General features: G+C 40.5%; 1 protein-coding gene across 4 annotated transcripts in view; it reads left to right on the forward strand.

The window, feature by feature from the left end:
- The window catches only part of celf5a (cugbp, Elav-like family member 5a), a 235,533-nt gene that overhangs the window by 192,564 nt on the left and 21,102 nt on the right, over positions 1–21,867 (forward strand). For 3 of the 4 annotated variants that reach the window (XM_020609970.1, XM_020609969.1, XM_020609971.1), the window contains exons 6-7: positions 9,838–9,984; positions 18,054–18,210. In XM_020609970.1, the coding sequence (XP_020465626.1) occupies positions 9,838–9,984; positions 18,054–18,210 (304 nt within the window). The remainder of the gene's footprint in view (positions 1–9,837; positions 9,985–18,053; positions 18,211–21,867) is intronic. The other variant, XM_020609972.1, reaches the window with a different exon arrangement.

Here is a 21,867-nt window from a genome sequence, read left to right on the forward strand (position 1 = left end):
AGAGGGTGACTGAGTGAATGGACAGGATTTACACCTCCTGCTCTGGTAAATTGATTATAGAAATCTGATCAGCATCTCATATCCTGTTGCTGCTGGAGGAGAGGGCACAGTGTGTCTGCCTCACTGAGATTAGCAGACCACTGATGGTCCAATACGTCTAAGCAGAACAGTGCTATCCAGAGAAGAGTGATCCAAAGATCCTGGAAAAACCTTGGACCATACATCCTATGTGTCCATTTGAGTTCATGCTTTTTGCACTTAAGCTCCAGCTATAAGAATGTACAGGTACATTGATTGATTGACTGAATGAATGCAGAAATAAATAAGATTTAAATTACAACACTTTAGGATACATTTAGTTAACTTAAAAAGTAAAACAAAGAAAGGAATATCATTGGTGTCTTCAAGACAAGATATACAGCGTACTGTAAATGGCATCTATTGCTTTTTAACTAGCTAAGAAATGATCCATAGTTCTAATGAAGCCAAACTCAGCCTGCATACTGTATATATACGTGTGTGTGTATATGTACTTCTATACAAAGGCTGTCATATAAATTACTGTGAATAAGTCTCAGCAAATAGTATTGTTAGCTGAGGTGTTGAAGTGTGCTGAACACTGGGACTAACTACAGCAATTTGTTAAATTTCCTGCCAATTCCCCAAAGCACAAACACTGGCTCCTTAGAGTTTATGAGTGTGTCTGTATACATGCACAAGTGAATGTGTGTGTGTGTGTGCATATATAAACATCTACCAAGAAAAGCACTTTTTGAATAGATCATTTATGTGCACTTTCCATACTGCTCCTCTCTCTGTTTCATAGTCACGTGCTCATTCAGCCATGGGCTGGGGTCAAAGGCTCCCTGACTGATCTTATTTTCCATCTTGAAGGACTTGAGCTGAATTCATTTGTGTTATTTATGTAGAGGGGGAGTGGACATTTTTTATTTATTGTGTGTGTAGGTCAGGAAGGAAGTAGAAAATGTGTAAGAACTGTGTGAACAGCGCATGCAAAGATATATAGTTCATGTATGCATTTACTGTATGTGTTGAACATATACAGTAGACTTCTGTGTACTTTTGTGGTAGACAACAAACAAAAATTGTCTGCCATTTGCTAAATATAGCATAAAGTCAGTTTAAGAATGATTATAGCAAGATATTGGATGTGTGTGGGTTATAGGAGTGCATTTATGAGAGGCTGTTTAGGCCACAATTCATACTTTCTCACACAGACACAACTATACTCTTACACACACACTACTATACCCTCTTACATGTACAGTCATGCTTTTCTTTATTTACTTCCATACTCTCCTACACAATCTATTATTCTCTCTAAGATACGCAACGATACTGGAAGGGCATCCGGGATAAAACGTGCCAAATGTCAACTTGCGAGTCGTCAGTGGGACGATTCGCTGTGGCGACCCCTAAACGGGAAAAGCCGAAAGCGACTTTCTTATTTACTTAGAGTAATTGGGTATTGTGCAAATGGTTAATATGCTTATACAACGCTCATTTAATTGACGACCACATTTTGACCTTTGACCTTTGCCAGGACCTCACTTCAGTCATGCAGTGGAAACAAGGAGACGTCCAGTCAGCTAAGCTCGCTAACAGCTCGCTAACACCCCACATTTCCACCTGCTACCAGGTCTCAGGACACAACTTTTAATGTGTCAGAATTCAAAAATAAAACTCTGGACGGCCACGGACAGTTCGGTGGTGTTCTGCAGGATGTGCCTCTACGTGGTGCTGACACACTGAGCTCATGCAAAGGTAAGTTAGCCTTAGCTGAAGTTATGGGCTCAGTATTATCATCAGGACACTTGTCAACACTTGAGAGCATGAATTTAGTTTATCCCACTGAATGTTTCAGTTAGTCACATTTGTCATTAAGTTTGTGAAAACTTCAGCTGCTACAAGGCAGCAAGCTACACCTTAGTGAGATAACTGTAATGATTCTGTTCCACCTGTTTCCGTTCTCATGCTTTTATTTTGACATTACTTCTTGTTTTTGTAGTGTATTCAGGAGTTAGATGGCACAATAATCGTTTAGGTTTCTCTGCTGGTTTTTGAGATTAAGAATGTGGAGAAACATGACCATTAGAATAAGCGAGAGTGGTGCGGTGGGTAGCGCAGTCGTCTCCTAACCAGAAGGTTGAAGGTTTGAGTCTCAGTGCCAGCAATCCATGCGTCAAAGTGTCCTTGGACAGGGCACACTGAACCCTCCCCCTGTTGTCCTCGATGGTTAGAGCCATCGGTTGAGTTGGTGCTGCAGATGGCTGCTTTGGTTCTGTACTGGAGACAAATTCTTTGTGCATAACATACTTGGCCAATAAAGGTGATTATCCTTATAAATCTTTCTCTGTGTGATTTAACTACATCAGTTTAGCACATTTTAAATAAAAGTGGACATAAGTTCTTAACATCCATCTCAGGTCTCCATACTAAGTACTGGGTGGTAGATCATCTCAAGGCACCTTATTAAAGCATTTACACCAGGACTTGTACTGGTCTGTATATGATTTATACAAATGTGTTTCAAATATTGACTGCACTGTTTCATAATGTATCTTTCACCTCTGGTAATATAGATGCTATTAAATAAAATAAAAATATACTCAACACTCCACTATTATTGATGTCCTTTGTGAGAAATAGGACTGCTTGTACATACTAGCCATAAGAAAAAGTAGTGCAAAGCTTTTCTGTACACCCCAGGAATATTCTTTGTTTATTAAATTAATCATCTGATAGTGTAAACCAAGTGAAAGAGGCCTAACTTAATGAGAAACTTTATAGATTCTCTCAAACAAAACACCGACACTACACATGTAGCAAGGATGACTTCATACAGAAGGAATATTTTACTATTATAGTGCACAATCTGATTGATCACAGCAGTGCAGCAGAGTGGCCAACCACATCACAAGAGTAAACTTCAGAAATGTTTGAACAAAATTTGAGCATTTCTCTATTTCACTGTCCTTGTGTCCATGTCATGAACACTGAATTTTAGTTTTAGAGCTGGGAGGCCAGGTGCTACGTCAGCCGAACTGTGCTGCTCTTGCTGGGCAAGTGTGCTCACAGGTGAGGGTGGAGGCTGTCTCAGAGTGGTGCTGGCCACCAGGTCCATGAAGGAACACCTGCCATCTCCTCTCTAGGTGTTCCTCCTCTCTGCTCATGCATCCTGTGTTGCTGTATAGTAGTTTGAAGAGGCCTCTTATGAAACACTCTCTGCCACTGCCTAGAGCGAGACACAAGTACAAGTCAAAAGGCAAAATATGTCATAAAAACAAACAACACAAACTACAGTTTTGCACAATCACATATGTCAGCACAACATGAATACATTAGTACGGTGTAGCTTGCTGCCTTGTAGCAGCTGAAGTTTTCACAAACTTAATGACAAATGTGACTAACTGAAACATTCAGTGGGATAAACTAAATTCATGCTCTCAAGTGTTGACAAGTGTCCTGATGATAATACTGAGCCCATAACTTCAGCTAAGGCTAACTTACCTTTGCATGAGCTCAGTGTGTCACCACCACATAGAGGCACATCCTGCAGAACACCACTGAACTGTCCGTGGCCATCCAGGGATTTATTTTTGAATTCTGACATATTAGAAGTTACAGTGTGTCCTGAGACCTGGTAGCAGGTGGATGTGTGGGGTGTTAGCAAGCTGTTAGCGAGCTTAGCTGACTGGACATCTCCTTGTTTCCATTGTGTGGCTGAAGTGAGGTCCTGGTTGCCAATTAAACAAGTGTTGTATAAGCATATCAACCATTTGCGTGATACCCAATTGCTCCAAGTAAATACAACAACAACAACAAAAAAAAAAACATGACCCAATGTCCATGCTACACATGAATAATGAGTTGCAACTTGTCTGCCATGTTCTCCTCATGATTGGAAAGGCAGGCCAAAGCCCTCCTGTACAAAGATAAGCCAATCAGGAACTGAGAATTCAGTTGCATTTCTGTTGCAATCAAAGTCAGTTCTGTTTCAATCAAACTCTCTCACATACGCTATCAAACTCTTGCACACAGACAACTGTTCTGTCTTACATTTCACTCTCATTCTGTCTCACATTCACTGTCATGCTGTTGCTTACACATGACTATTCTCATTCACACAGACCATTAATATCTCTTACATTTGCTATTATTCTCTTTCACATATACTATTAAACTCATTTACATATTCTATCATAATTTATTACATATACAATTATTCCCTCTTACATAAACTGGTATGCAATAATATAATATATGTGCATGAAGTGTGTGTGTATGATAATATAATAATATAATAATAATATATGGTGCTGTCTGTGAAAGGGTGGGCCTATGATGGTGCATATAAGAGAGTATTGTGTGTCTTAGAGAGAATAAAAGATTGTGTAGGAGAGTATGGAGGTAAACCTATGATGGTGCATATAAGAATGTAAGAGGGTATAGTAGTGTGTGTGTGTAAGAGTATAGTTGTGTCTGTGTGAGAAAGTATGAACTGTGGCCTGAACAGCCTCCCATATGCATTGGCAGGTCACATGTAAGACCTTAGCTGGGTCTCCATCACATCCCTCTCATGCTCACTGCCACTATACCTTATCTTCCTTTAGCTATCACATGTGTACACACACTGCCATCGTTCAGGATATGAGTGGCTCAATTAAACATTTAAGCGCAACAGCTGTAAAGCAAATTGCTGAGATTCAGCAGGGCCTTGTAGGAAGTAAGTTCCAGGACAGAATTACACCAAGTTTCTATTTTAGTCCCTGAGACAGGGACTAAGATAGAAACATAGGAGCAAGATGAAGGAAGGATAAGAGCAGAACAAATTAAAGCAAATGAGGGAAAGTTTGCATAGAAGCGAGAGCTTGATGATGGAGACTGAAGAGAGGAGCAAAGAAGGTTAAAAGTGCCAGGATTTAATACTTGTCAAATGTATGTACCAGTATACCATCAGTATCAGTATGTGACTTACTCTAAATACTAAAAATAATAAGAAAAGGTGAACAATGCTGCCTTTTAAAGACTGATTTCAGCTACAGTAATGATGTCATTGTGTATTCAATGAGTTGTAGAGTTTTAATGTCAGTATTTCACAAGTGTGATTAATCTTTGTGTTGCTACTCAATACTTTTTAGTTAGGATTTATTGTTTAAGATTTGTCATCCCTCTCAGTGGATTTTCCAGCCCATGCAATTTACACTGTAATAACCTAATATCTTACAGTTTCATGGTTTGGACTTACGCTTCCTGATTTTCTGTTGTTTTTTCCCCGGATTTCCCAGTCTCCCCTATCACGTCCTCAACCAGTGTAATCTGCCATCATTGCATCCACCTGCGGTTCGTTATCGCCCGGTTCAGTCTCCTACATATACGCTTCTTTTCCGCTAATTTGCCGCTGGTTCATTGTGTACTCTCCACCAGATCGTTGAACGGTCTTTCCTGAACAGACCTTGGCGCTTTCATTCCTGATCAATGCTGTGACAGCTGTTTCCATATCTCTCCATGAGTGCCAGTGTTTGAGCTTACCTGTGTGGCGACTCCCCTTCACTCCTGCACCCCAGCCAGCTCATTCCTCATCTCTCCGTGCCTCTCCAGTCATCTGCTACCCTGCAGCTACAGTATATCGTCTCATCTCCCGGTACCTGCTCTTCCTCTGCAATGCTTTCCCAGCCAGTACCTGCTTTACCTCTCCTGCACCCAGTAACCTGTCCTTTTGTTCAATAAACACTTTTTGTGTTCCACTCCCAGTGTGTGTCTGAATATATTGGGTCCACCACCAGCACCCAGTTGTGACATATAGTCGTCCATTAGTTTACCAGCTGAAAGAAAGTGTGTGTGAGGGGGGTGCTTTATTTGAATACAGTAATAAGCATGACACAGTATCGTGGAAAGTGCATTAAACATTGCTGTGTGCTACTTTGAACAGAATAAAGCAGTCAGATTTTTACCTTTTGAATGGATTATATACAGTATATTACAATCTATGCTATGCTGAACTTCAAACACATCAAATGATTTTCAGAAGAGCAACACATGCTACATACTCACATTATTGAGTGAACCACTCTGGTCAAATGAATTTTTAATACTAAGTTGTAATGTCTTGAGTATAAAATAGTTTTTCAATCAATTTTAGGCAATGTGGATGGAATGTGATGCCATATGTTTTGGAGAAACAGACAGCTTTAGTGGCAATGTACTTTCAAAAGTGGTCGATTTTATTTTGCAGTCAGTGATGAAAAAATAACATCTCTTGTAAGAAGGCTGAAATCACATTTATCATAAAGATCTCATATATTCTTAAATTTAGTTCTTGTTCTAGAACTTGAAAAGAATCATAAAACAGTATGACTAACCCACATAGACAGGGACACCATTCAGACTTTCACCACTTGAAACCAGTGCAGTTGTGTGCCAATACAAAACACAGGGCCAGCTTTGCTTCTGGCTTCACCCTTGCAAGTTAGCAAAGAGTACAAATCAAAGAAATATGGCATATATAACTGCACATGCAACTATCACCTGTATTCGCATAAAGGTGTATAGCTTGGGCACACACAAACTCTCACTGGCAATGAGGAAGAACTGTAAAGAAGCTTTCCTCGTGGTTCTGAATCTCTGTTATCCTCCTTGTTTAACTCCCCTTCCTACAGTGACTCTCCAGGCAGCTGGGAGCCTCACAGCAGGGGGATTCTGCTCACTCTTGGCAGCTTTAAAATTTAATGAGACTTTTACTTCACACTTCATCCTTCTCTCTTTTTAGTAATGAAGATTCTGCTCACTGATAACTTGAAAGGCATAAATGGGAAAACCTGGGAGATAAACAAATGTGGCAACAATTGCTTAGCCATAAGCTATGACATTCAGGTGTCCTGAGGAGAAGCAGTGGGAGGGCAAACTCACTGTATAGACCTCTTTGAAAAAAGATTTGTGAGATTGAGATATACATGCAAGAGTATGAATGGGAATGGCACAAAGCTTTTATATACCCTGGTCAATTCACAGTAAATGTTATTCAAGCAGGCCCCCTCCAGATCTAGTGGGGCAGCTGGTTGACTGCAGAGCTCCAACTCAGATTATAAAAGTCAGCCTTCCCCAGAATTTAGAGAAGCAGAGTAGGAACGCACAGCTCTCATTACCAAAGATGGCAGGCCTTCATAGTGAGAGGGAGTTAAAATATTCAGTATGTACTAGCACATCTCCTCCTCTGTATTCTGGTCCTGCACTGCCTAGTCCTGGATGCTCCAAAAGTTAAACCTCACAATAAAGTTATCAATGCAAATAGTAAAAAGCAGGACAGGTGTAACAGACAAACCCAAATTAACCTTGAAGTTACTAAGCATAGTCCTGTTGTGTGAGTGAGAAACAGAAATGATATGGCTTGTAGTTTATGTTGCTCTGTCTCTTGTTTTTATATTGTCTGTTGTAAAATAATGTATATGGCTCAGTCCATGGTTCTCAATGACCAGGAAAACTGTTGTCCCAGTGTGCCAGTATGGCATATACAGTAAGAAGCAAAACAATTATTCACTCAGCTGGCCAGAGTACAGATGTCAGGCGGCTTTACAGTCTAATAATTAGTCTGTCAACCAGTTAGCCAACAATCTAACCAACTAGCCTGCCCATCAGTCAATCATTCACCTAAATAGACAATCAGCCATATAGTCAGACAGCCAGCTAACCAAGTGGCCACTCACCTACAATCCTTCAAACCTGTGAATCAACCACTGAGCAAAGCCTGGAAGAGAGGTCTAGGGGGAATACTGAGAAAAGTGGGGAGAAAGAAAATCCATATGCCACAATCCAAAGGTCCAGTGCCTGTCTTTGAACATCTCTAGCTATCAGCAGATGTCTTTATTAGCCAGTATCCTCAGCCTCATTCAGGAAAAATGCAAAGAAAAAGAAAGAAAAACTATAATGCAATTTTGTCATTTATAAATGCTTGTCTACATTTCAGCCCAATGCCTGCCAGGTTTCACCCAGATTCAAACAAACCAAGAAATAGCCTAGTCCTTCAGCCCTTTAAAAGCCCAATCCCCATCCTTCACTCCCCACACTTCACCAGTCACCACTGTTATTGGCAATCTTGCATCAATTTCAAGGGGCCTCCTATCATGACTGACAAACAACCTTTCTCCACTGTCAGATCAGAGTAATATTTCGGCCTTTTATGTGGATCGATTGGCCAGTTTGGGGGCACAGAGGGGGAGGAGAGGCGGAGCACGCAAAAGGTCAACTGTAGTGCTAAATCATTTGAAGATTTTAATGAAGGGTGTGTGGCAGACACACCTGCTGGTTTCATTATTGGGCTGCAGAAAGAGGTAATGTTGATAAAGGGATGGCTGGCCACTGCCACAGTGACAAGAAGTGGAATGCTGAAGTAGAAAGAGCAAAACAGCAGAAATTGCCCTAAAAGAAATATTTTTTCTGAAGAACACTTTCACCAAGGTCAATAGCAACCTCAGCCAATTGTAACTTTAATTTCAAATCAGTGTGCAGATTGTCTAACCTCACCCATAGGGAAGAGCACCAAGGTTTTATATATACACTGTACTGTACCAGTAAGGAAAGCTATTGTAAAAATATAAAGTGTTCATGCACAGCAAGGCCACTTTGCCTCAAGTGACTTTACGCAATACACTACTGTAATTTGGCAGTTTATTAGGTCCACTTAGCTAAAGCTAATGCAGTCTAAGGCAACAGTCCTACAATTAATCCTCCCTTCATAAATGTTAAAATGTTCCCTTTTTGTTCAAGCTATTTCAGAGAGGTGTTGATTCAACTATATGATCATTTTGGAGGCTGATGTTTGTGCTGCTGTTGAACCATATTACACAGAGAGCTGTTTCCAGAGATAGAGTGGGACAAAAAAAAAAGTCCTGGCTGTTTTTACCAGATAGGACTACCACAACCAGTAAATATTCCACCAAACCTGCTCAATAATTATAAATAAATAATAAATATTAAGTGCAAGCATCTACTGTACATGTTTCTGCTTTTGTTACAGCACAGTTACTCTTGGGTATTGCTCTATAATCAGTAAATAGTTTTTAAATAAACACAAGGTGTTCTAGACCTTAATTCTAGGACATTGGTGTCTTTGAAAAATAAAGAAAAAAGACTTGGTAACATATCTTCACTCTAGAGTGGAAGAAGGAGGTGAAGATGATGGAGAGAGGGGCACTAATTGTACTGTCCTTATCCTCATGCCAGGGTGGAGCAAAGAGATAGAAATGATGTCAGGGCTCAATCTCAACTTTTCTGTCAGTATCTCACAACTGTACTGGATCCTACTTTTAGTGCCCCAAGTCTAACAACCATGATCCCAAATTAAAGTCTCTTATTTACACTTTACATTACAAATATGTCTAATATTTTCAGAATCAGAATCTGCTTTATTGGCCAGGTGTGTTGGACACACGAGGAATTTGACTCTGGTACATCGGCTCTCAATGTAAATGTACATATCCCCATGCAAGGAGCAAGTAAACAGTAAACCAGCATAAGGCTGTGTAATATAGCAAAATAAGCAGTATTAACAAGCAACAAACAGTGCAAACAATGCAAAATAAGCAGTATAAACAGACATTTTGTTTCAGTATGGTGTAATGTTTATACCTCACCATCAAAGTTCTGCTAGTTATTCTCTGATCTTATGTTTGATTACAAGCTATTGCCTATCATTAGCTTTACTTATTGTAATGTAAATGCGGACCTTCTGATTGACTTTATTGCTGGCATTTGCAGAAAGCAGGGTTAAGTGTCGGTGCTCTCTTTTTGTCTGATTATCTGTTCCCTCTGCCCTCTCAGGGTGCTTCCTCCAGCTTGGTGGTCAAGTTTGCCGACACAGACAAAGAGCGTACCATCAGACGTATGCAGCAGATGGTTGGGCAATTTGGCATCTTCAATCCAGCCATTGCTCTTCCCTTCAGCACTTACAGCTCTTACGCACATGCGGTGAGTTGGAAAAGACATATGCAATGCACACACAGTATAAGCCACCCTAGTCTTGGCCTATGAACCACTAAAGCTGCAGTAATAATTTATATATTAATAATGTATTAAAAGACTTCTGTAACAGGTGTTGTCTGTGGTGATGAACCTCCAGATCAATCTACGTTTCCCTTCAGGTCGAGGGAGATCAGCAGATCAGCATCTTTCAGCTCATTTTTAGTTAGTTTGTTTTTTATAGTCTGCAACTTTACTGTTTTGTGTCAGTGGCATTTTCATTACATCATCAGTAGGTAGTGGTTTTCATACTGTAATCTGTCTGCCCAGCACCAAATGACAGACAAGGTTGGCAAGTAGCTGGTAAACACTCCATGTTTACCAGCTAAAGCAACAGAAATTGCCCCCAGGAGTTGAAGGGAAGCAAACCAGTATGAATATTTGGCATCACTGATTGGAGGCCAGAAACACAATTCCAAATATATCCCAATATTGCTTCATATCTGTGAAATATACAGCAACATTAACTGTGTTTCACCAGATATGCTGGTATTTGCTAACAAGTTTTTCACATCAGCCTAAAATCAAATAGTATGTCAGTGTTCACACACTTGTTTCTGCTTCCCCAAATAATCAGTTAATATCAGTTAAAATCCATGAATTGTTTGTCTTTTATTCCACCAACCATAGAAACGCAAGAGTCTGGAAGCTACTCTATATTTGATGTAGCCAGTATGCTGAAAGCAAATGTCTGTAGAGCTTGAAAATGTCCAACTTGGGTAGACTCAAATCCTTCCCATGGATTGGATCTAGGGACAATGAGATGACTGACCTAAATGCAACACATCGACAGACATGGGGTTGTCTCAAACAGAAGACTTACGCCATCAGAATAACATAAAGATGAACTATGACACATAGGAGGATATTTCACTAGTCAGGACCAGTCTTTAATTGATGTTAATGTGGGTGAGGTGAGTTTGTGTGACTCAAACCGATGCTACTTGGTGACTGTTAGGGCATCTTGGGGGAAGTCTTCCTGAGAATCAGCGTGGCTCTCGGGCGTGACAGATCCTCCATGGGAAGTAGGAAAACAAGATGAGGGAAGAGGAGAGACAGGAGGATGGAAAAGAAGAGAAGAGGACAGAGGAAGAACAGTAAAATTTTAGGAGAAACAAAAGCACTCGGTGGCTGGAGTGAGGGGCATTTGTAAGCAGGTGACAGAAAAAGGTGTGTGTTAAGATGTGGCCGTGCTCCTGAAGTTACGAAGTTCATCTTCATTTACGGTGCTAAGGTTTTACAGCTCCTTTTTTGACAATAAACAATGACATTACATGTGTTCCTATTTACTAAGGTAACAATGGGGTTTTGTCTTGGAGAAAAAGAAGAAAAGCACCACAGCTGGAATTTGTACGTTTTGTCGAAGGGGTTCCTGGTCAGGGACTGCAAAATAAGGAAGGAGAGAATGGAAATTTATACAAATACCCACAGCACCGGATTTACCACCACTCCTGCAGGGGGCATTGCTACTGAAATTTAACGTCAGGAGAAAACGAGTGTAAATCATGTAGACCTGGCAGCAGTTATTTGTGTGAAACCTTTTCCGAGTTAAGAACATTAGAGGAGATTGTGAGGGATTTTTACAGGCTTTCAGGTCAAATGCCTCAATTACCAAACAAAATAAAAGATGATTTGACTGGCAGGACACTACTTTCTTCTATGCTCCCTCTCCACATACTGTGGAATGGAGGCACCAGCTCCTTATAAATGTTCTTGCGTTCAAACTCTGGTGGAGCTGTGCTCATTTACATTATCGGTGTTAATAAATACGTCACTCAATTGAAAAATTGGGGTGCAGCAATATTTGGTGCTTCTGATAATAATTTGTAACAGGCTCAGTGAAGAATGCCCATAGTGTGTTCCAGCAAGCAAATTGAAAAAAGTAAGTAGGGAGATTTTACTGTGATTTTATAGATAAAGAACATGGAGAGCCTCTGTACTTAAATCAAATTCCTTGTGCGTTTGAACATACTTGGCCAGTAAAGCTAATTCTTGTACCAAGTGTGTAATATAATGTAATTCCCACTGGGTTGATTAGTGCATTGCTAACATTGGATATAAGTGTATTTTAATTTACATATGACTCTGGATATACCTTGACTTGGATGTAATTTGGTCCAAATAAACATCAGAAATATTTAATCACCAAAATGTTAAAGTGGTTTTAACTATACAACTTTCTTGTTTTCACATTTTTGTGTTTTGATCTCTACTTAGTTGATCATTCATTGTTGCTGGTGAAAATTAGCTTACCAAACTATCACCACTGCCATCAGCAGCACTCTTTGCTTCTCCTCTTCAGCAGTGCTGCCATGCCATTACATCCAGGCTTGCACCACCCTCAGCATGTAGACGCGTACAGATTTAGTGAGCTTGTACCTCCAACCCCTTCATCAGCTTCCCTTGGCCCTCCACCCTGCCTGATGCACCCCCCTCAGGGCATTGCCCGTGCATGGCACTTTGATGAGTTCAGATGCAGCCTATGCAGCCCCTCTCGCCATGTGCCCCCTCTGCCCTCTATCACATTGTTGTTCTACCCCCCAGACACACACTCCATCCTTCCCTCTGGGTCCATATGACGCTTCGGGGCCACATGACTCAGAATATTCAATGGGCAACTTATCTGCACACAAACTTTCATCTTCCTTGCTGACACACACACACACACACACACACATGCACACACATTTGCACAAACAGGCTGAATGAATTTAAGAATGCTTTCAACCTGGACCTCTGTCATTACACACAGCATAAATACACATAAACTTCCACAGAGAAGGAGGAACACATTCGTTTTTCTCTGTGCTTATTTGGATGTAAAAGTTATATATTTTTTCTAAATGCCAGAATTAATTCTTGATGTTAGCCAGGGCTTGGGGGCTTATCCATTTCCCTCATTTTCATATCACAGCTCTGGGACCCAGTGTGAAATGTGCAAATTGACCATCCCATAGTAATTGCGAGGCCATCTCTTGTGCTCTTTCCAGTAAAACTCCCACCTTCATTACCATTCATGAAATGCAGCCCTTTCCCAGGAAATGTGGAGAAATGCAAATGTTTAAGGGGTGGTGGAGGCAGTGGTGGTCTGCAGGGAGAACCATTGTGCCGCGCTCAGGTTGGCCATGACTCTTATTTACTGTGGCAGAGACCCGTGTCGGCTCATACAGACGCACACAAGAGCATACACACTCACACTCGCTGCACAGCAAATGCCCATTCTCTCTCGGTCTCCTCACTCACTCTCTCACACACACACATACTGTACAATATGACAAAGAACAGGATGATGCTAGGAAATTGAGTTCCGAGTGAAAGTAACAAGGGCACGGGGGATCCTTCAGCATTAGAGAGAATCAATTACCATTAAATCTGAAGGAGAAATTGCACATTTGTGGTTTCTCGACACAAAGATTATACAGCATGAATGATGGTAGTGTAGGTGAAATTCCCCTTGTATTAGTATTATAGATCATAGAGACTGTGGATGCCATGTACCTGCCTATAATGAATTCAGCAAAATAAAGCAAATCAGTGGAGAAATGAAGAGGCAAAGCAACCTTGGAGATAAACTCACTTCAACTTTTGATAAAGTAATGAGTGCACAAAACACAGTAATGGATTATCAGTGAGACTCATGCTTTCATGTTTCACTAAAGACTTATTTAATGAATTTAAATACTCATTTGGACTGCTAGCTAGGAAATAACATGGAATAAAGGAAAATATTAGTTATCTCTAGTTTGGATGTGCAGCTTGAGTAGCAGTTATGATTACATTACAGTGATGGGTGCTGGCTACATGCTCATGGTGTGTAGTCTTGATTACCCAGTAGCCACCGGGAGTGTACTAAAGTGATATGATGAATGCTTCTTTACAGTAAGATAAACTACACATATTCTCCCAAGATGAAAAACCTGTAGTGACAGGAAAAGGACTTTATCTCAAAAAACACACTACATGTTCACCTACTCTCCATATACACTAGCCAGTAGAAGAGGTGATGGCACAGTATAGAATACAGATGTAGGGAGAGACGATGTATATACAGGTAGCTAGAATCAGGGAGTACAGTAAATGGTAAATTCAAAGAGCAACCCCTCCACTACAGCAGTGGATAGGATTATAGAGCTGAGCTGACAGCTAGTAAATTGGATTTTAGTCAAACCAGGAGAAGGAGGGGGGCTCTGAACACAAATTGGAGGGGTACAACACTGACAACATATGCCAAAAATGAGAAATGTGCCATTTTTATGATAGAAACAGACACTCAGTGTGCTTTGACAGGAGACATCCTATTTGCAAAAAAAAAAGGTGATTTCATAAAGCACAAGCCAAAGGAGAGGGAGACAGCGATATTCCATGTTTCATTCCAGTGTTAGTGGTGACTGATAATAGCTTTCTCATGAATTGCTGAATGCAAGTGTTGCCTGCTTTTATTACCTTTTGTATTTCCCCTTCAAGAAACAAACATCGTATTTATATGTTGTTGTATTTCATTCAAGTCACTTTTCTTCCCTCATCTGCTAAAGCTCTTTGTGAAGACAGCCATTTTAGTTTATCTTGGTCTCTTTAGGTGGAGGACTACATCCTGTGTCAGAGGACAAGAGAGAAATTTTAGACACCTCCAGCACCCTCTTGCCTCCGTAAAACATGCATTAGACTGAGTGTGAGATAGATAAATGAGAGGAGAGAAAATGGTTTAACTTTGTGCTAATAGTGACAAGTGTGTGGGTGGATGAGAGGGAGGATGATGACTGTAAACTCACATTAGGAAACATCTCCCCCTGTTGGAGGAGAGCCTTTTGCAACACAGCACACATGAGAAATGATGTTAACAGAGTACTGCATCATTCAGCTGTACTGTAAACTGCATGCACACATACACACAAAATTATGTGTGTGACCTGTGTTAGATGTGTTATACTTGTGAGGACTAGTCCTTGACTGCCCCTGCATGTGTCTACATACATGTACATATATAGCTAAGTACATCAGAGATGAAAAAAATCTTGTTGTGGAAATACAGTCTGCTAGCATGGAGGTGGCAAATGAAGCCCTTAAGCTTCAGTCTTCTGTTTTCAGTCTCTTAGTTCACCTCATTGACCCACTGTCTCCTTCTCTCTCTGATTTTTTTTTCAACCTTTTCCACCCGCTTCCCACCCCCTTTGCCTTGCTTTGTCCCCCCCCCCACACACCCCACCTCCCTTCGTCCCCGGCTGGTGGGGCTATAAGGGGTCACATGTGACTGTGCTGAGAGTCAGCGAGTCACAAAGCAGCGCTACAGAGATAATTGCCATGTGATAAAGAGGTGATTGCCTGCTGGCACCAAGGGAGAGTAATGCCATCAGGTTGCAATAAAAAAGCAGATGTCTGACACTAAATGAATGCTGCTAGAGCCCGAGCAACTTTCTTCGCTCCCTTTCATCTCATGTGCTTTTTTCTTTTTTGTTCCCCTTCTTTCTGTCTGCCTTTTCTTCCCTCTTGATTTCTTTTTAAGAGGAAACAGAAAAGGTTGGAAAAGGTTGCGTCTGTGATGATGAACTTGGTCGTGCTCATTCTCCACCGGAGACATTTGCTGGGTAGTGCAAAAATAAAGAAATAGGAATGGCTTTTGATTATAATGCCTTTGAAATTTTGAAAAAAGAAGAAAGAAGTGTGTGCATATGAAAAGTGAAATGGAATGATCTTTAATATCTCTGTCAACATAACTGCTCTGCTTTCAGCTCTTCATTTTATTTTATTTTATTTTTTATCAGAGCCAGTTTGTAATAACCACTGCATCCCAACATAATTACATGCTTGAGTTTCCAATTTGCTGCATTTTAATTTCAAACGAAACATCAGTGAATGCCAGAGCTGTTATCCATGACAATCTGACGGATGGCATTAAGGACTGCATTATCGAAGACTTGCATTAGGAGAGAGGCTAATATTCTAAAGTCACTAGTGCTCACTCCCACTCCATTATTACTCCACCCAGGCCTGCAGCTTGTATAAGGCCACAAGGCCCACAGTGAATAGGCTGCAAGCTTATTAGAGTCAGCCATAAATCTCCAGTCCTCCCTGAGCCAGAGAAAAGACAAAAAAAAAAAAAAAAAAAAAGTGAGCGGTGTGACAGTGTATTTATTCTGTAATACCAGCCCAGTCAGAGCCTTCATGCTGAAGTCCAACCCTATTCACATCCTAATAGGGGGCAGTCACAACAGTGCCAGAGCAAGGGAGCCCCAGATCCTCTAGACCTCTTTGTTTGCTTCTATGTCATGCTTTTGTTTAGTTTCGTGCTCCCTTGCTGTCTTTTGCAGCTATGCCCCCCTTAACAGCTCAATTCATCTTATGTGGAAAGGAATGGAAGAACCCCATTTGTCACATTGATAAAATTATGCAAATGACAAAAGGCATTAATAGATAGCAGTGGCAAGGCATGTGGCTAATGGATGAGATGCCAGTGCTGGGCATTTTACACTGGGACAGCCGCTTTCAGGTTACCTGACAGGGGCACTGAGGGAAAATAATTGGCTTTTCTCTTGCAGGGTCTCCATGCAAATAGAACGAGAGTGGCATTCTATACCTTCACTGTCTCACAATATTGTCATTAGCATTAGTGCCAGTGGCAGAGGAGTTTGATTTCTGCTTATATGAATGAATCTCAGGCCAAGGCCATCAGCAGCTCCCTAGACACCAGGCAGCTATGCAGTATTAAACAGATGCAGAAATGGGTGTAAGAGGTCGGTCCATCCATATTCGTATTCTTATACCACACAGGTCTGCATGCCTGATGGGCAGCTACACAACCTGCAAAACATTATTGATTTGCTAGATAAACCCACTGGTTCACAAGCTGCAAAAGCCATTGTACAGTGATGGATTTTCTTCTGTATCAGGCATTCAGCATGTACTTTGCACAGGGAGAATTTAAGCTGAGTTGTGCAAACTCATATAGTCTCTATTGCTTTTCATGCATGTTGTGTGGATGCGTGTGTTTGTGTGTGAGTGCAGTGCAGGGCAACGGTGCATGTGAGCATGTGTTATACATATGAATAAACACTGTGGGCTGCATTTGATGGAAAATAGTTGCACCTCTCACTTTATGCTGAGTAGATAATGGATGAAAGTCACCTGTCCCTGTTACAGTATCTTCCAGTTAACATGCTCTGTTACTAGCATGATCTTGAATTTGAGCTGCAAGCTATGCCCCCCTTTAAAAATATTGTTTAAATCACTCAGAATTTTGAAACAGGCTGAGTGGAGGTCTACAGTACTTGACCACAGATCAAAGTGTTTGTTTGTCATTTAACGTGGTTCCACTCCCAAATGCATTCTGTTTGTAAAATGCCATCTATTTTAATAAAAGTAGCCCAGAGACAGTGTTAGTGGTTTCCAACTGAGCTCTAAAGCAAAGCAAAATTCGAAACTCTGAATGAGTGTCAGGCTACAAGCAGCAATCATTATAAATCAAAAAAATTAAAAAAATTACAGGAGAGTAGACGATTTCTCTTGCAGTTCTATGCAGTCCAACAGAGTATTGTGAAGCTTCACGATAGTAAGGAAAACACATTGCAGCTCTTCTATAAACTTTGCCTGTTCCCTAAACACAGAAATAATGTGCACATGTCAATGCCTTGATTTGTATGAGCCCAACGGACAACTATTAAATCGTTTCTGCAGCTGGTGACAAGCTCCCTGCTGGGAGGAGAGACAGATTCACTAAACATAGGTTGACAGGCTTCTTTTTTCTTCCCTTTCTTTTATTCCATTCTACTTTCTCTGTATTTTCCATGCACTATCTATCCATCAACCTCAACATCCCTCCCTCCCTCTGTTCAAGCCCTGCCATGTTTCTCTCTCCTCTCTCGCTCCCCTTCTCTCATCTTTGTCTGACTTGTTCACAACTTACTATATTTTTCATTACCATCTGTCCTCCTCTCAACTCTCACATCTCGTTCTCCCTCTCACTCTCACACATCCTATCCAACTCTCCCTTCCACCACCCATCTCTCCATGTCCCTCTTCTTTAGCTCATGCAGCAGCAGGCAGCCATCATGGCAGCAAGCCACGGAGGTTACCTCACGCCTAGCGTGGCTTTCCCTGCCACACAGATCCACCAGATGGGGGCGCTCAATATCAACAGCCTCCCACCCACCCCCATGTCGGGTGAGATTCATCAAACCCTGGGTGAGCACAAAGTTTCATTCCCTTTCCTCTTGTGAGTGTGTGTTTGTGAAGTGAAGTTGGGTTAGTGATGAAAGGAGCAGGGTCTTGTGTATGCTTGTGAAAATGTCTTACTGGAAGTGTCTAGGTTTTGTATTGTACTTGGGTATTTTGATTTTGTACTATTTCATACTTCGACTTCACTACATTTTAGAGGTAAATATTGTGCTTTTCACTCCACTTCATTTATTTGATAACTATAGTTACTAATTAGTTTTCAGAACCAGATTAGTGCTAAAATTACAGTATTATCATAAGACTTTATTGATCTCCGGTGGCAAATTCACAAGCTACCCAGCAGTAATTCAGATTATAAGCATATATGCTAGTTAAAACTACTGTAGTTCCCATTTACCAGCTGCAACATTAAATGTAATGAACAAAATAATGTATCAGTACTTAATCAAATCAAATTAATGCAACATTAATGTTAAATGTGCCATTCTGCATAATGAATACTTTTACTTGTAACACTTTGATGCTAATACTTTACTGTATGATTACATAAGTAACATTCTGAATGCAGGACTTTTACTTGTAACAGAGTATTTTTACACTATTGAATTATTACTTTTACTTAAGGGATCTGAGTATTTCTTCCACCACTGACTGTCTTTAAGTGTAGCACATAAAACACTAGAGCTGCAGCAAGGCCAGAGGATAGTGTGCCTGCTTCCTGGTAATCCAAAATTATTCCACTGGAGAGAAAGAAAGACTAAGACGAAAAAAAAATTGTTGGATTTGCATGTTTATGTTGTTTGAGAGTGCAGAAAATATTTAGGGATACCTGCAGCAGAATAAAGAATATCACTAAGTAAGTTTACGCACAAGACACTCATTTCCCATAGTACTTTGACCTTGTGCTTTGAAGCACTTGTGCATGATCTGCATGCTTTCGGTTGGTTTGTTTTCCATAACAAGCACTTCCTATGCAAATACATTACAGCGGAAAGGGAAGGACTTTGAAATACCTATCCGATGCATAACATTTGCTTATTCAGCAGTGCTTCATTTTTCTTGAGACAGAGGAAACTTGAAGATTCTCCACTTGAGCTTGAGCAGAAATAAATAATACAGCATCTGAGACTTTGTGATCCTTAGCTCAACTGCTTTGTCAACACTGCAGTATTGACTTCTTAAGGTTATGACTTTGGTAACTTTAAACAATATGTGAAAGAGAACCACCGGCAGTGCAACAAGGCCTGTTTTAGATTTTCTTTACAGCCATCATACAAAAGTTACTACAAACTTGCTGCACTATATCAAATCCTCTCTGTACTATGTCTTCTTTGGGGAACAACAGATATTTTCTTAAGTTAGTTTTCTCTTCACTTCTTTATCCAAGAAGAGTGGAGTGTTTTATTGTATAAAACCTGGTACCTGTTAAACTCATTTCTCCCTGAGTCAGTTCAATTAAAATATACAGAACATATAGCAGACCAGGTGCAAAAATAAACACTACAGGTCCTTTTTAACCTTTTAATCAAGCATGTTCCCACCTAAAGGCAAAACAATCTATGTACACAGAACATGCCAGTGGGCACACACATGGTCTAGATGTACAGTACATAATTTCCAGCAATGGGAATATATTTAGCAATATATTTAGAGAGGAGGTCTATTTGTCAAATATTCATGGTGATTTTTTCAGTGCAAAGTGTGCACCTTTGGGCGGGCATAATCAATCAGAGACAGTGATTAAAAGTGGAGCTCAGTCTTGCTGAGAAGCCTCTTATTTTGATGGCTAAAGCACTGACAGTATGGCAATTCAGAGCTTTGTTTTCAGCATGAAACACAATAGTGCTGATGAAAGATAGTGCAACTGTATTGCAAGGAACTCAGTATGTATGTGTGTGTGTGTGTGGGTTGGGGGGACTTTATCCTCTATTCTGATAGCACTGTTTGTGCTGTTTGTCTGTCTCCTTTGAATTGTAACTTCTCGAAAGACAAAATGCGCCTTGCAGGAAAGAAAAGATTGTTGAATTTTGTATTAATATATATTTTGTACAAGTTTAACAAAAGCACTTATGTATAAGGAAATGTAAGGAAATTTTATATCAGTTGATAAAGCCAGGAGCTCATATTTTGGCTAAGGCAAAGAAAAATATGTTTATACTTGTGTTGCAGAGTTAGAGCGAGAGAGAACATGGAAGAGAAGTGAGTGTCTGTGATTCTGATGTGTGTGAAGCGGTGCCGTTTATCTGATTTCAGACATGCCACTCTGTAACCCACGGTCATCTGATTACCTTTTATTATTGGATGTAATATATTATTAATCACTGAGAGAAAGCATGGCTTTTGTTAGTGTTCAAGGACTGTCATAAATATTATATATTTTAATTTTGAGTGTGACTGCCAGCAGCTGCAGGAGTAGTGGTCTATACTGTGTTGGTATACATAGCTATTTCTTCTTTTTCAAACTTGGCTATGACTTATTTAGAGGTCACTGAAGGAATTACATAACATTAGAATAAGAATCACTTTTATTGGCCAGGTGTGTTGGACACATGAGGAATTTGACTCAGGTACATCGGCTCTCAATGTGCAAACAATAAACCAGCATAAGGCTGTGTAATATAACAAAATAAGCAGTAATAACAAACAGTGCAAACAATGCAGAATAAGCAGTATAAACAGACAGTAAACAATGCAGACAACAAGGAATGTTCGTTAAAATGAGATAAATAGGGATAAGGGATAAAAACAGAGTACTTAAAACTAGAAACTTGTACGAGTCTGTATAATCTGTACAATGTATATATACAGGTGTTGCACTGAGGGTTATTGTCCAGTCATACTGTCGTTGGTTAAGTGTTCATCAGAGTGACAGCCTGGGGGAAGAAACTGTCCTTGTGCCTGGTTGTCTTGGTGCACAGTGACCTGTAACACCGTCCAGAGGGGAGGAGTTCAAACAGATTGCGTGAGGGGTCTGCAGTGAATCTCTCCGCCCTCCTTTTGGCCCGTGAGGTGTACAGGTCCTTCATGGAGGACAGGTTCACACCAATGACCTTTTCTGCAGTCCTCACTGTCCGCTGAAGTCTGTAATTGTCTTGTTTGGTTGCTGAGCCAAAACAGACAGTGATGGAGGTGCAGAGAACAGACTGGATGATTCCTCTGTAGAACTGTATCAACAGCTCCTGGGGCAGGTCGCAGATTACTGGCAAGGTTGTCTGTATAAGAGGGCCAAGAGACTCTGACAATACTGAGAGACTGTAGGATGTCTGCCACGAGTCAGTGGAATAATTCCTTGTAATATCAGAATCTGTATTTGTGGGCATGGGACCAGAGTACTTCTCTGTTTTGAAGGAAGTTTAATTTATGCATTAAGTTCTGTCATCTAAATTAGACCTCAAAACACATCTATAAATTTTGACAATCAGTGGCTGTGTTAAAAAGTACAAAGGCATGAAAGTTCAAAAGTTTCACATCATGTCAGGTTTGCTCGGCCGCTCTGGCCTCCCTCACCTTTCCTACTGTCTCTTACCCATTAACACTAATCACGTTCACCTGTTCCTCACTCCCTTATCACCAGCTGCACTTGATTAGGTTGCTCACTATATTACCCGGTTTCACTCCTCAGTCACTTGCCAGTTCGTTCTAGTCTCTAGGCCATTTTTTCTC

Source organism: Monopterus albus, unplaced genomic scaffold (assembly GCF_001952655.1).
Source record: "Monopterus albus unplaced genomic scaffold, M_albus_1.0 scaffold103.1, whole genome shotgun sequence".
Taxonomy (NCBI): Eukaryota; Metazoa; Chordata; class Actinopteri; order Synbranchiformes; family Synbranchidae; genus Monopterus; species Monopterus albus.